The 15333-nt window shown below is 44.5% G+C and overlaps 1 protein-coding gene across 1 annotated transcript; it reads right to left on the bottom strand.

Moving 5' to 3' along the window:
* Positions 1-12545: 12545 nt before the first annotated feature.
* Positions 12546-15314, bottom strand: LOC4337051 (aminomethyltransferase, mitochondrial). The gene is made up of 3 exons (XM_015780015.3): positions 14542-15314; positions 13359-13477; positions 12546-13251 (listed from the first exon to the last, which is right to left on the bottom strand). The coding sequence occupies exons 1-3, from the start codon at positions 15100-15102 to the stop codon at positions 12705-12707; spliced, it is 1227 nt and encodes a 408-aa protein (XP_015635501.1). The 5' UTR covers positions 15103-15314; the 3' UTR covers positions 12546-12704.
* Positions 15315-15333: the final 19 nt, after the last annotated feature.

The following is a 15333-nucleotide window of genomic DNA, read 5'->3' as shown; positions in this document are numbered from 1 at the left end:
CCGCGAGCAGGGAATCCTGATTGTTTTTTCCTGGGGTTTTGTAGGGATCAATCTGCTGCATCGATCTTATTTTTGGTTGCTCTTGCCTGTGGCCTGGGATGATGGATTAATATTGGAATGTATATTAGCTAGCTGCTGTGTGCTTGATTTGTTGGCCAAGTAGAAGCAGAAGAGAACAATGCAGGAAGCGATTCAATTTACAACCAACTGTGTTTTGGTCAAGTTGGGTGGAGTGCAAAATTGTGCTTGTTTCATTGTTAACCTTTTTTCTCTTTTTCTTTTCTTTTTTTTTTTGGCTTCCAAGCTCGTGAATTGGGCAAGTCATGTCCGTTGTAGCTTTTTTTTTTTTTTTTTTTTTTTTTTGAAAACAATGTCCGTTGTAGCTTATCAAACATCAATGAGGTGTGTTCCATTTTCACAAGAAACTCACCCATCAATGGAAGCCTAGGACCCTAGGTCCTACCGATAAGCTAAGAATAATGTGAGAGCCGAATCCTTTTCCTTACCAACCCCAGACTATTAGTTGTCACTTTAGTAGTAATTAAGAGTAAGCAAGCCAGAATCAGAAAACTTAAATTAAAGCTGGCTGGGGCTTGCAAGATCATTCATTCATGCTAAGCATGATGTCTGCGTGCTACACATGCGTTCGTACGTATATATATGGACTGCAGATCATTCATTGCCGCTACTCCAGTTCTAAACGTACACGATGCATGGCCAGTACGTATACAGTATACTGTATACTGCATTTATGAACGTAGCGCTGCATTGCTAGCTAAAGCTCGCAATCACTGAAAGCGCCATCACGAAAAAACTACAGCTACTTCACTGTAGACATGTATTCTTTCAGAAAAAAAAAGAGATAATTAATCATATTTCGCCCGTGAGATTGCCAGCGATAAAGGTTCATATGCATGATGAACTGATTCCCTTTGTCGATCCACATGCCTAAAGAACATTATGAGAATTATCTATGCACAGATATCGCTGACGACGAAAAATTGTTTCAGACCAAATCGCCATTGGTTTGGCCACTGGATCGATCAATCTCCCCGTATCATTGCCATTTTGACTCGATTATCGTTGTCGACATGGCCATATATGCAGAGACATCAAACTCATATATATGTCGTGCATGCCTGCCTGCCTGCCGTTTACATAATTAATTGTACTGCGTGTTGTTGTTGGCAGCAGCAGCAGCCCATGGCGTCACGCAACACGCACCGGCCAAACACTTCATCAATTCACGGATGATGGATGCACATATGGTGGTCGTCGTATACTCCGATCCTGACTACACGCCCGCCTTCATCGATCGCTTCAAGAATTTAACGGCAATTAATTTCCCTTTTCAAGCATTCTACTACTAGTACGTACTACGCAGAATCACTGAGATCTGATCGATCAGTTCTTCTTCTTCTAGCTGCTGCAGCAGCACAGCTCATCAGAGATGATCAGAATTCAGAAGACATTGGTCGTCGTCGTCGTCGTCAACGACGACGTAGTACAAAGACTAGCCGGTTCCTTGGAAGCCAGCCATTGCCGGCAAACGACGCATCACACGGCACTACTCCTAGCTAGCCATTGGCGTCACGCGAACCTGACGCAACATAAGAAGCGATCGAGAGATGGATGCATGGTATGCGTAGAGAAAGAGAGAGAGAGAGAAGGCTTGGGGGTGGCAATGGCAATATGGCATGCAGATGCAGGTTGCAGCTGCAGGGAGAGGGGGGGAGGCAAACATCCCATGCCATGCCTGCATAGGCTGTAGACGGGATGGGAAATCACTGCAGTGCATTCAAGCCAGCCACGCCCCCACACCGCTGCTGCTGCTGCTGCTGCTGCCACTGCCGCCTATTGGAATCGATCGAATCGTCGTTAATGTCGACGTCCACATCGATCGATCGTCTCTCGCTCGAGGCATCTCCTAGCGTGACGACCTCCTCTAGCGTAGTACTACTTGTACTGTGCTGCTTCTCTCACCTTGTTCAAATTCATTGCGTCTCATAAATGCTCCAACCTCCTCTTTGTTTGGTTGTTGGCCCATTCAATTCGTTTTCCCAACAATGCCGTTGCTGTTCCAACTCGCCCCCCCTTCCTCGGCTCCTCCTCCTATATGTCATCACTCACGTTGTAGCGGCTAGCCATGTTGTGCTTTTGCTCCTAGCTAAGCTCTCCTCGTCTTCTTCTTCTTCTTCTTCTTCTTCTCATCTACAACTACCTCTCCCTCACTTTTGCATTGCCTCCAAGAAGCCATATTAAAGGATCCTACGACTCCTTCCTCTCCCTCCTGCTCCTCCTCTTCTCATCTCCTTCACTTCTGCTTCTGCATGAAACCAAGAAAAAAAAACTAGTTGCTTACTTGCTTTGCATAGTTAGCTAGCTGTTGTGTTTCTCTGATCCCATGTCCTCATGAACTCTTGTTTGATCCTAGTGAGGTGAGAGTACTTGAGAGGGAGTGTATTGATTGGATTGCTGTTTTTATCTCTGATGATTTGCCTTGTTTTGCTGATCTGAATGCTGATCGTTGGGGGATTGTTCTGCTCTCTATGTGGGAACGGGATATTGGTGCGGTTCAATCAGAAAGCTTGTGCTCCGAAGGCGAGGGGCTCCACTCTTTGATTGAGCCGTGCCAATATCACGTCGCCTTTGCAGCTGCTCGTTTGTTTATGTAAGGATGTTTTTTTCATTATTTCTTTTAATCCGTTTAGATCTTTCCCTGTCAGGTTTATGGTTTTGTACTCGTTTATTATGAGTTCAACAATGTGATAGAGACCTTCTTTTTCTGGTTTTCAGAGGAACTGATGCTAGATGTTTATGAACTGTTTTCTATCCATGTACTGTTAGTACGTAGGAGTAAATTAAGAAACTGTTGCTGTTACGCATGTGCTCATCCTTCTCTGATTTGTTAATTTGATACTCCCTCTTGTCAGATAAGTTAGTTCTTGATTTCATGCTACTAGCAAACTGCAGCCTCTCAGACTAAGTTCTGTTGACATGATTCATTTTAAAGCTTGTCGATCCGTCATTAGTTATTCAGATTTTACAGTCGCATAATTTTTCTAGTGTTTACATGCATGGTGTGGCTGAAAAGAAGTGTAGTTCAGTAATATCTGATTACATTCTTCAGGTATATCTGATGTGATATTTAGGTACTTCCTCTGTTTCACAATGTAAGATTTGATTTTCTAGCATTCCCCATATTCATTTAGATGTTAATGAATCTAGACATATGTATGTGTTTGATTCATTAATATCTATATGTATGTGGACAATGCTAGAAAGTTTTACATTGTAAAACGGAGGGAATAGCAATGTCGATGCAGTATATATACCCCTATCTGATTATACGATGAAATTGAGGAATAACCTTGTGGCCCTGTAGTTTATTATATTTCCCACTTCCATCCAATTCATACGACAAAGTTGTTGCTGCTTTTCCAGCTGCTTTTTTGGCACAAAAGCGCAGTGAACACACTTTAAACTTAGCTAAGCTCTCAGTGTAGCAATCGTCTCATGCGGAACGGCATAAAAGGCAATGTTGAGAGTGCACGTAAGATCGATTAGAAGGATCAAAAGATAGTAGTAGAGACAAAAGAGTGCATGACCATTGTTCTGTGTGCTACATAGTATTTGCAGTGTCTGAACTTGAAAAGCTGATCACAAGTGCCCAAAGGGAGACAGACAGACAGATCCACATCGATCGCAAGTCTTTGCCTACGATAAAGATCTTAGTAAGCTTGGAAGAGAGCTTGCAGAAAGAGCATCTCAAAAGGACGTACAATTGGAGCAAGCGAGCTTTTCATGTCGCCATCTTTTTCTGACCTTCATTTGTAAAGAAGTACTGTAATTTTCTAGTGTAATAATGACAATGCAAATCCCATTATATAGATCAGATGCTTCTTGTTTATCTTTGCCGGTGCTTGCAGTAAAATCCTATGCTGTTTACCACCACTTTCCACACATTGCCGTACTACTGTATCCCTGCCTGCTGGGGACCAAAGAAGCTGATGTGGTGGCCAAGAACTCAAGACTACTCTGTCAGGTAAGTACAGGCACATGTACTATTCGCTCATGGTCGTGGACGTAGAGAGAATGCAGATTCAGACTGATTATTATTAGTAGTAAAGCTTTGCCATAGAATGATAGAAATCAACACTTTCACAGCATGACAATCATTGGCCAGTAATAGTGGCAAATGTTTTTACTCTGAACATAAATTGTATTGTTAATATCCAAATTTGACTCCTAGAGTATGAAAAAGAAACTACAGCCAAATTCAAAAACAACCCAGACTTGCCACGCGAAGGCCGGTCTGATCGCAGTCATCGGGCTGGTCAGACCGATGACAGGGGGACGATCTGATCGGCGGCATGTAGCTAGTCAGACCGGCAGAGTCCGACTCGAGTCCGATTTGTTGGTTCTCGGGTTTCTGCTAATGCCTGAGATTTTAGAGTTTTGATTGATTTCTACACCTAATTGGATGTGAAAAAGACCCTGGGAAGTAAGTCCACCCCTCCTATATAAATATAAGGGGGTTAAGGTCGATTGAAATAACAATCAATCAATCGTCAAAATCAATTTATTTATCCAAACCCTCTATATTCTACATCTCCCTCTTTCTTGCTACCTATCCCAAAGTCTATTCTCCTCAAATCCCCTAATTGCTCGTTGTCTCTCATCTCTACGACGTTAGAGGGCGTCCTAGCTAGCCTGCCGAGTTTAGGACAAACCAATGCACGTTCACCTTAACGAGGTCCTTCCCGGCTGTTCGTTCGGCGGCATCTACCTACTCCCTACGGCGGCGTGTCTGCGCGTGTGTGTCTCCGTGTTGCACATAGCGTGCTTAAGGTGTGGCGGCACAATTATACGTCAACACTAGCAAATGTATTTTTCCTGAACTGAAGAGTACTACTCCGTTCCAACTTAGTTTAAACTTTTTTCCCAAATAACAAACTCCTACCTTCTTCCGTAAATTGAGAAATTTCATTCCTCCATATCTCTCATATACGCATCCACCAATATAATTTTTCTATTAATTAGGGGTATTTTTATCTTTTGTCTTTCTGCTTAAGTTCTTTTTGGGATGTTACTAGTTTTAAAAAAATGGACAGAGGGAGTTGGCAGTAGCAAACGATAACCAGCAGTCAGGTTTTACAGTGGAGGTCACCCTTAATTTAGTCCACATCATCAACTCATTAATTAAGAGGCAATATATACAACAAATTACCTCTAGTACACTTGCCCCAATACACAATATTAATTTTACTTTATTTGTTTCCTATCAATTCATTGGTCTCTTGTTCTCATCTCTCTTGGAGTTTGTGTAGAAGTTGCTCTTTGCATAAGAGGTGGCTCGTTCTCTCTCTTCTTTCATATCTCTCATCCACATTATCGTGTGAGCTTAAGCATGGCACCTAGGGGCAAGTGCGTAGAGGTTTATAGTACTTGCCCTTAGAGTGCTAGCAGCAACAGCGTCATGCATGTATTATCATGCAATGTGCCATTCTATTTCTTAGAGCAAATATAATAGGAGGCTTTAAACCGACTAAATACTGAGGTGGAGGAGAGAGAGGAGAAGCGGGCTGTAAACTTACAGCCGGCTTGGACACAAGAACCAAGAAACTATGTGAGAGAGACAAGTGGTCCCTGTATTAATTATAACGAGTTAACTATTATATGAGTGGGTTGAGAGAATGTTGCAAATAACCTTATAGCCAACAAGTCAGCTATATTATTAGCCTTGCTCTCAAGGGAAGTTGTAATAGGAGAGGTTGGAGCTAGTAGTCAAAAGAGATCATTAACTTAAGCACATACTCCCTCCGTAAAAAAAAAGTAAATCTAGAAATAGATGTTATATATTATAGTACAATGAATCTGGACAGATGTATGTCCATATTCGTAGTAATAGGATGTGCCACATCCAGTACTCCCTCCGTACTATAATATAAGGGAATTCGACTTTCTGTTTGTATCGTTTGACCACTCGTCTTATTTAAAAAATTTATGCAAATATAAAAAACGAAAAATTGTGCTTAAAGTACTCTGGATGATAAAGTAAGTCACAAATAAAATAAATAATAACTTTATTTTTTTTAAATAAGACGAATGGTAGTGCGAGAAAAAATCAAAATATCTGGGACGGAGGGAGGCACATAGGGAGTAGGAGTACAGTACTGCTGTCTACTAGTACTGGTGGTATGATCAAAGGCTACTACTCCTACTACTGTCTACTGGTATGCCAGTCAGGCAGTGGCATGGCACTGGACAGGTGACTGACATAACTAACCATGGGCAATAAAATGCAGGCCATTCTCTCTGAAGAAAACTGCCCTGAGCGACATAAATATGTCCGCAGAAGCAAGCAAGAAGCTCACCTCGCATCCGAGGAAGACTTTTTTTTCTTTTACATCAAGTAAAAGTCACTAGCCTTGCAGATTCTATGTGATAATTTCACTTGGGGCCCAACCGATGGTTAGCTGGCCGCTTGGTATGGATCTGTCAGAAAGGTGCAGCTAACTACTCTTACATAATTGCATGGAGAGAGGTGCTGGATTTTTCACATTTTGGTCCTTTTAAAAAACTTATTTCGCAAGTAGACCCCTAGAAAAACTTATCCCAAAAATGGTCCTTTTTGGGGCGCCAGAGTGGCTGGCGCCGTCGTTCAACAGGACGGCGCCAGCCTCTTTGGCGCCGTCCCCCTGCCGACGTGGCGGGGCGATGCTGAGGTGGCTAGGGGGAGTGCGCCAGAGTGGCTGGCGCCCCCCCCCCCGAAATTTTTTATTTTTGTTTTATTTGTTTGATATTTTTTTCACGCTTAGGGACACACAAAAACCAACCATAGAAAAATTGAACTCAAATGGACGTAATATATGACATGTAGAATTTTTCCTCTCCTCTCCTCTCTCCGAACTAGTGCAGAGGAGAGAGATGTGCAACTTTTTTATTTTTATTTTATTTTTTTGATATTTTTTTCACACTTAGGAACTCACAGGAACCAACCATGTAAAAAATAAACTCAAACGGACAAAATATGTGGCACGTGGAATTTTCCAAAGCTCCACCGAAAAACTTCTCTCCTCGAAAACACAATCTTGCAAGCGGAATTTGGAGGTTTTAATATCGCCGAACCCGACAAAGCGGGGAGAATCGGATGTAACTTTTTCTGTAGATGTCCGTGCATATATTATTTGCCTGATTCCGAGTCCGTATGAGAAAGTTACGCCTATTTTAATAGATGACATATTTTGTCCGTTTCGGTAGAGTTTTAGAAAATTCTGCATGTCACATATTTTATCCGTTTGAGTTTATTTTTTATACGGTTGGTTCCTATGTTCTCCTAAGTGTGAAAAAAATATCAAAAAAATAAAATAAAAATAAAAAAATTGCATCTCTATGTACTGTTTAACTTATATATGTCATTTCATGTGGTTATATTTTGAATTAGATTAAGTAATTTCATATAGTGGTATAGTGCATTATGTTTAACATGTTGATCAAAGAGTTTTACTAAAGGAGTTATGGTCTAATTTTAGTGAAGGTGCAAAGTAGACTAAGTGGTATGCTAGATATTTTCAGACTTAGTTAAGTGGTAGTTCGAGTTTAAATTTTTTTGTGGTTGGTTGTATCGTGATCCTGAGTGTGAAAAAACATCAAAAAATAAAATAAAAATGACACCGTTGCAACTCCATACAGAGAAACAGGAATAGAGGCGGCGGCGCCAGCCATGCTGGCGCCCTCCTCCCTGGGGCGGCGCCAGCATGGCTGGCGCCCTCCTCCTGCCACGTCGGTTCGCGTGCGCCACGGTGGCAGGAGGACGGCGCCAGAGAGGCTGGCGCCGTCCCGTTGGATGACGGCGCCAGCCACTCTGGCGCCCCAAAAAGGACCATTTCTGGGATAAGTTTTTTCAGGGGTCTATTTGCGAAATAAGTTTTTTAAAAGGACCAAAATGTGAAAAATCCAGGAGAGAGGTGGTGGAAGCGGTACTAGTGTTTCGCGGTTAAGGTTTTCTTGAATTCGGCTTGAAATTACTTCCTCTGTTCCTAAATACACATGATTTTGGTTGAATATGATTTATCCAAGTACAACGAATTTAGACAGGCTTTATGTCTAGATTCGTTGTATTAGAATGTGTCACATTCAATCAAAATCTCTTATATTTAAGGAGGGATGCTGTAACAAGATAGTTCCAATTTTGATAGGAATCGAAAATATTCCCATGTTGGAAGCAACATGGCATCAGACGAGATATGTGCTCGAGTTGCATTGACCATGACTCAGTTGGAACAAACAGAACAGAGGATGCAAAATTAAGGTTGATATATATCCGAGTAACTTTAGTCAGAAAATTTACTCCGGAATCGTAGAGTTTGGTGCCCGACACGAAGCATAAGTTGGCAGGGGCCGGGGGAGGCGGCGTGCGTACGTTTGGACCCCCGGCGAGTGAACGATGTCAGGCAGGGTAATTAAGCAAGCATGGCATGTACTCGTGCTCACGAGTGGAGTGATGGACCGCGATCCTGCCTCTGCCTCTCCCCTGCGCCGGCCGCGCAGCTTGTAGACCCCCCCTCCTCTGTGGCTGTCTGCGGCAGGTTGCACTTGCACGCATCGCCCACACACCACTGACACCCGCACCTCGCAATGCAACCAGTCGCATCATCGTGCATGCGCCCGCGAAGCGAGACTTGGGTCATCGGCGCCGCGGCCCGCGGGTGCAGTTGCACGCATCGCCCACAAGCGGCAGCGGCCACACCACTGGCTCGATCGCAGGTAGTAGTGTCGCGTGCATGTGGGCGCACGACTAATTGTGCAGAGACGGAGCCCAACCGATCGACCTACCTGCGCTGTGAGTTGTGAGGCTTCCGCGGCAACGGGGCGTGGTGCAGCCTAGCTTGGCGCGACAGATCGTACACGCGTGCCAATGAGCTCGCGGAATTGACGAGGACGCCACACGCGTGCGCGGCCTGGTGAGGCTAGCGCAGGAGGTCAGGCGCGGCCGCCGCTGTTGCCTTCGAGTCGTCGTGGTCTGTGCGCCTGGCCTGGGCTGCAGCGCGCTATTTGCCCAATTCCGTGTAGCTGGCAGACTTGGTGGCACACCGTACCGGTGGCACGAGAATATCTGAATATGCCCCGGGCCTGAGTCGTGGGGTGCCCGCCCTGATTAGGGATGGCAATTGTGCCCGTTTGTCCGTTTACTCGTGGGTAAAAACTCTATTAGGGTTAGGTTTATTCTCTATTTTATACCCATGGGTATCTTATTGGGTCAAAAGCTATGCCCGATGAGTAAATGGGCATGGGTATTGGTAATCACTACCCATGCCCGCTTTGCCCGTTTACCCGCAAAATCTAACTTATATGTAGGCTAAGAGCAAAATCCACTAGAATACATAAGCCACGTTCTTTGTTTTCTACGGTTTCCCTTTTATTTCCCTTATTATTTCTCTCCCCCTTACTCTATCGCCGCCAGAGGAGAGATACCACACCGAGGCGGAGAATATTTGATGTTTTAAGTTCGATTCGAACTTAGAAGCTTGTAGACTTTTTGTTCCACTGCTTTTGTTGTGGTGGGTAAACGGGCATGACCGCGGGCACAAGGCGCCCGCGGGCGATGGGCATGGGCAACCATCCTTACCCGTCATGTAATAATGGGTATACCCACAGGCACAAATAATCTCATGGGCACACCTACCCATACCCGTGCCCGCAGCGCCCGATTGCCATCCCTAGCTCTGATAGTGACAGTGCGGCGTTGAAAGAGCGCGCTTCTTCGGTTCTTCCCGGGAGGGGAAGAATCGTCTCGCCTAAACAATGATCCGGTTCCTCTATAGTAACCTAGAGGGGGATTGTTGATGCGAGGAGAACAGTGAATAAATGCAGTAAAGTAGTAGCACTTTGATCCCTTCGCCTTAAAAGCTCTAGGTGTCTTAAGCAGAAAAAACTCGACTACTTGCCCATTTCCTTCCTTCTCCGGTGGCCTTCTGGTCATCGTGTGGTGTGTGTGTGGGTGGAGGAGAGAGGGTTCTGGTTCCTTCCTCCCACTACTAGAGATAGGTTTAGGTTTAGTCAGATCTTTTTCGTTCTCGGGTTCATCCCATTCTTTGTGTACCTCAAGAGGGTCACCGACGTTCGATTTTTATGTCTCAGCTTGATGGACATGGCGAACCTCATTGACGTTCTTGCTAGCGTCATCTTTCTGCCTAGTGAATGTTGGGTTCACCTCCAATGCTTTCAATTGGGAGTTTTGCTTTGGGTTGAAAGCTTGTCCTCTAGCATGTCTAACAAAAGGTTGCATCGGTTGTTTACTCCATATTCAGCAAGTCTCACATACTTATAGTGGTTGTCTAATTCGTCTCTGACGGTTGTTTTGCAAAATGTGGCTGATGATTTCTCCTATGGGCCAAGGTGGCTTCAACCTCTATCAAGAGGCCTCGTTCGGGTATGCTCCTTGGCTCTACCCATTGCAACTAAACATGTTTCTTTTGCTCCTGCCGTCGTCGTCTGCGAGGATCTTGCCATCGCCTATGTGGTTGTTGCAAGGATTTGATTGCTTTTTATTTTATCTTTGTAGGTCTTTTTTTCGTATATGTTATTCTTGAAGTGTATTTACCCATCACTTAGGGGCTTTTATGTAAAACTAGCTATTCTCTCAACTTTACCCACTAGAAAATGTAACTCATGTAATTGTCCTTGATTAATAAACACAGTTTTTTTTCTGAAAAGAAAAGAATAGTAGCACTTTACTCCACAGAATAAGTATATTTTTGCTCCCTAAACTCTGTGGGTTATGCACATATAGTTGGAAATAAGTCTATTTGTATTCCTCATGTCTTTGGGCCTCGCCTTATATGGTTAATTAAGTCTATTTTACGTTCCTCTACTATTTTTTTCGATCAGTGACGTGCCGGGCCAGCCCACCGTGCCAAGGGAGCGGCCCAAGCATGGTCTGGCTGTCGGGCCGTGCCGTACTTGGGCCGGGCCAAATTGGCGTGCCTTGGACCGGGCCATGGGCCTCATGCCATATGGCCATCTATAATCACATTCAAAAATACACAATACCTCTAATACTCCCTCATTCCCTAAATGTTTGACGCCGTTGACTTTTTTAAATATGTTTGACCGTTCGTTTTATTCAAAAACTTTTGTGAAATATGTAAAGCTATATGTATACATAAAAGTATATTTAGCAATGAATCAAATGGTAGGAAAAGAATTAATAATTGCTTAAATTTTTTGAATAAGACGAACGGTCAAACATGTTTAAAAAATCAACGACGTTAAACATTTAGGAAAGGAGGGACTACTATATACTATATACAATATACTATAACTATCTGTTGTATTACATGCTACGACAGAGGATCCCAATCCCCCAAACAACTTAACAACCCAAATTGCTGTGAGCTCGTGAGCGTGACTGCGTGAGGTGGGGTGTTCATGTTGAAGGCAATCTGGATCGCTACCGTTGGTAGCTATCCAACTTTTATGCTCTACGCATACAGTGCAGTACGAGAGTTGCTATGAAAAGTCACCGCCACGTTACTCCGAGTCCCCCAACATAATATCCACCGCCTATGTGAGATCGGACGGTATATGGCGAGAACGACATTTGGACATCCAACTTTTTGGGGACCTAGTAGTGTAAAGCAATACGGTATTGTATGAGGGTCCCAATGCAAAGACACCTTTACCTCTGGTTCTCCCTCAATCTCAGCCGCCTAAGTTTAATCGGACAGTAGACGAAGAGGAAGGTAAACCTTAGGCCCTGTTTAGTACCCCAAATTTTTTTCCTAAAAACATCACATCACATCTTTGAACACATGCATGAAGCATTAAATATAGATAAATAAAAAAACTAATTACATAGTTAGGGGGGAAATCGCGAGACAAATCTTTTAAGCCTAATTAGTTCATGATTAGCTATAAGTGCTACAGTAACCCACATGTGCTAATGATGGATTAATTAGGCTCAAAAGATTCGTCTCGCAGTTTCTAGACGGGTTATGAAATTATTTTTTTCATTCGTGTCCAAAAAGCCCTTCCGACATCTGGTCAAAGATCTGATGTGACACCCAAAAATTTTCTTTTCATGAACTAAACAGCCCCTTTAAACCGATGGCTTGCTTCACTGACCTGTGGTGCCATCACCAGTAGGCCCGGTCGCAACAGTTCAGCAGCTTCTTCCCTAGAGCTTCTTCAGCCTCTCGCTGAAGTGGAATTATCATGCTGACGCAGAATCACCCAGATCTATGAATTGGAACCGTGTCCACTGTTTTTCTGCAAGTTCATGGTTGTTTTCTCTCTACATTTCTTATTCTCTTTTGCATCAAGGAACTACAGGTCTCGATTTCCTTAATGTTTGGCTATCAAGTGTTCTTTTCTTGAAGAACATCTGAGTTTATAGACAAACACAGGAGGCAAATAGATGCTGAATTTGCTTTCTGCGACATCTGTTGCAGACGGGGAACATGGCCTATTGGCCTTGCAACTGCCAACGCAGACAACCAGTTCTGAAGACAAAATATGGGTTACCTGTGGGAAAGGATCCATACTGCATATCACATTTCATATTATTAGATGGGCAGAGGTAAAATGTCAAGCTGTAAGATGAGACCTTACAGAAGTTACAGTTGCGGTGCTGCAGAACAAGCAGCGACAAGAGAGTTGCATGAGAAAATTTCAACCGAAGGAGCATCCTTTGTACAAATCTATGAGGGTTTGTAGTACTTGGTCGGCACGAACGGCATCTTGGTGACGACGGCATCGTAGGACTTCCCACGGACGACAACCTTGAACTCTGTCCCAGCCTTGTGCAAACCGGATTTTACGTAGCCCATGGCGATGTTCTTCTTCAAGCAGGGGCTGAACCCTCCACTGGTAACCTCACCAATGTTCTCCCCGGAGTTGCTCACAATCTCACTATGACTCCGAGGAGGCGGTCCTTGCGAGAGGAGACCGACACGCCTGATCTTTGGGCCTTCCTGGAGCTGCTTGAGGATCACATCTGCTCCCAGGAAGCCGCCTTCTGCTTTCCTCCTCTTGCCAATTGCCCATGAGAGACCAGCCTCAACTGGTGTGATGTGTTGCTCCATGTCGTTGCCGTACAGGCAGAGGCCAGCCTCCAAGCGGAGACTGTCACGGGCACCTAAACCAGTCAGTCTCACCTTGCCTTCAGATTTCTCCAGGAGGGCCTTTGCAAGATCAACTGCATTCTCTGATGGAACAGAGATTTCAAACCCATCTTCACCGGTATAACTGTAAGAAATTCTCAGAATATTGACATAGTGTTCAAAATAATTCCACAAAACAAAGGTAGTAGCATGGTTGTTAACAACTTGGCTAAAGGATCAAATGAAGCATACCCAGTTCTGGTGAGAAAGCAAGCATATCCATTGATGTCAATCATCTTGAAGTCACTGAAATACATTTTGCTTAAATCTTCTTTTGTCAGCAACTGGAGAGTTGGTGCAGCAAGAGGTCCCTGTTCGTGTGAAAAACAAGTAATGCCGTCAGGAAAAATTAAATTTCTACGTGCTGTAATAGTGAAAGCTGATCACTATGATAAAACCCCACAAAGGCTGAGGGAGTAGGAATTGAGGGACAAGTTCTGCAGCAATCTTGCATGAAAATTTGAAAGTACAAAATATGTCGCGCAATGTTTCTATCCATGAATATACATTTGCACAGACATCCATCTGCCTCTTTCTTGATGAAATTAGTTGCTATAGAAGGGAAACCAGGTTATGTGTATTGTATCGTGATTGCATAGGAAACTTAAAGTTTGTTTTGTGACAATATGGCCTAGACACTTCTGTATTACACTAAAAATAAACCCACAGGACTAGAAGAAGCTTTACTTCCACCAACCAAGAAAAGGACACACAAACTTGCTCAACCACTACCTCAACAAATCAATATATAGTCAGTTCCAAAAAAGCACTATAACAAATAAAATAATGATTTAGCAAAGAACTATTGTTTGACAACCAGAAATCAAATTTACTGATCATGAAAATGCCACTAAACATTAAACAACAAATAATAAGTCACCGCATGTTTCCACCAACACGCCATCAAAATTCAAACATCTGCCTTACTACCTATTGCTCATATGCACATCAAGGCATTGTGCATCCTGGGAAAAAAGCCTTATCTTCTACCCTGCGTTGACAATATAACAAATAAAACTGCAGAAAGAAACAAGCCTAACAGCTTATATTCTCTAATCCTCCAGCTAATAAAAACGATATGTAGTTTTTCTTCAAGTAGGCAAGAAAATTACTACTTCATATGAAGCGAATCTTTCTTCGCTTACCATCATCCACTAACTAGTGACTACACATCCCACCTTATATCTGACAGGAATGGACCTTTTATCCATGTATTGACTACTCATCTCAAAGCATGACATTCCCAAATCCCAGAAATAATCAATTGCTAAATCCCTTTCCGAAATGTATAATCAATTGAGGCAATCAATTAAGCAAACTAAAATCACCAACAGATTCCCCAGATGAAAGAGGGCAAGAAACAGAAACCGCTCACCTGCAATGCAAGAAGCGAGCGCTCATCGTGGACGTGCCACTTGACGTCGCCGCCCTTCTTGTTGAAGGCCTCCATGTGCTCCCCAATGTGGGCGAGATCCTTGTCCCTGCACCCGGCGTTGACGACGAGGTAGATGTGCTGGTCGGTGACCTTGGTAACGACGGAGTCGTCGATGGCGCCGCCGCGGTCGTTGGTGAAGACGGTGAGCGTCCCGGTGCCGTCCTTGAGCGCCGCGACGTCGGCGACGACGAGGGACTCGAGGAAGGGGATGGCCTGGCGGCCGTGGAGGCTGAGGCCGCACATGTGGGAGACGTCGAAGAGGCTGCCGTTGGCGCGGCAGTTGAGGGTGGAGTCCATGATGGTGTCCTTGTACTGGATGGGCATGCTCCACCCGGCGAACGGCACCATCTTCCCGCCGTGCGCGACGTGGAAGTCGTACAGCGCCGTCTTCTTCAGCTCCGCCTCCGCCGCCTCGGCCGCGCCCGCCAGGTGCCGCCGCGCCGTCGACGTCGCGCCGGCGGCGCGGCGGGCGAGCGTGGCGCACGCGAGTAGCCCTCTCATCTTCTTTCACCACCGTCGTTTGTGGGGGTTTCGCGGGTTTGGTTGGCGAGAGGAGGCGGAAAAGATGAGATTTCTGAGGGGGTGGGTGGCGACGGGGGCGATCGGGAGTGGGTGGTGGCGAGGCCGGGGGGATGGGTGCGCGGCGCGCGACGCGAGCGAGGTCGGAGGCGTTTGGTGATGAGAGATCAGTGAGTGATCATCGGTGGGTGCTCGCTTTTGTTTTGATTTCTT

The sequence above is a fragment of the Oryza sativa genome, chromosome 4 (genome assembly GCF_034140825.1).
Source record: "Oryza sativa Japonica Group chromosome 4, ASM3414082v1".
In the NCBI taxonomy this organism is placed as follows: domain Eukaryota; kingdom Viridiplantae; phylum Streptophyta; class Magnoliopsida; order Poales; family Poaceae; genus Oryza; species Oryza sativa.
This window is presented reverse-complemented; position numbering and strand designations above follow the sequence as displayed.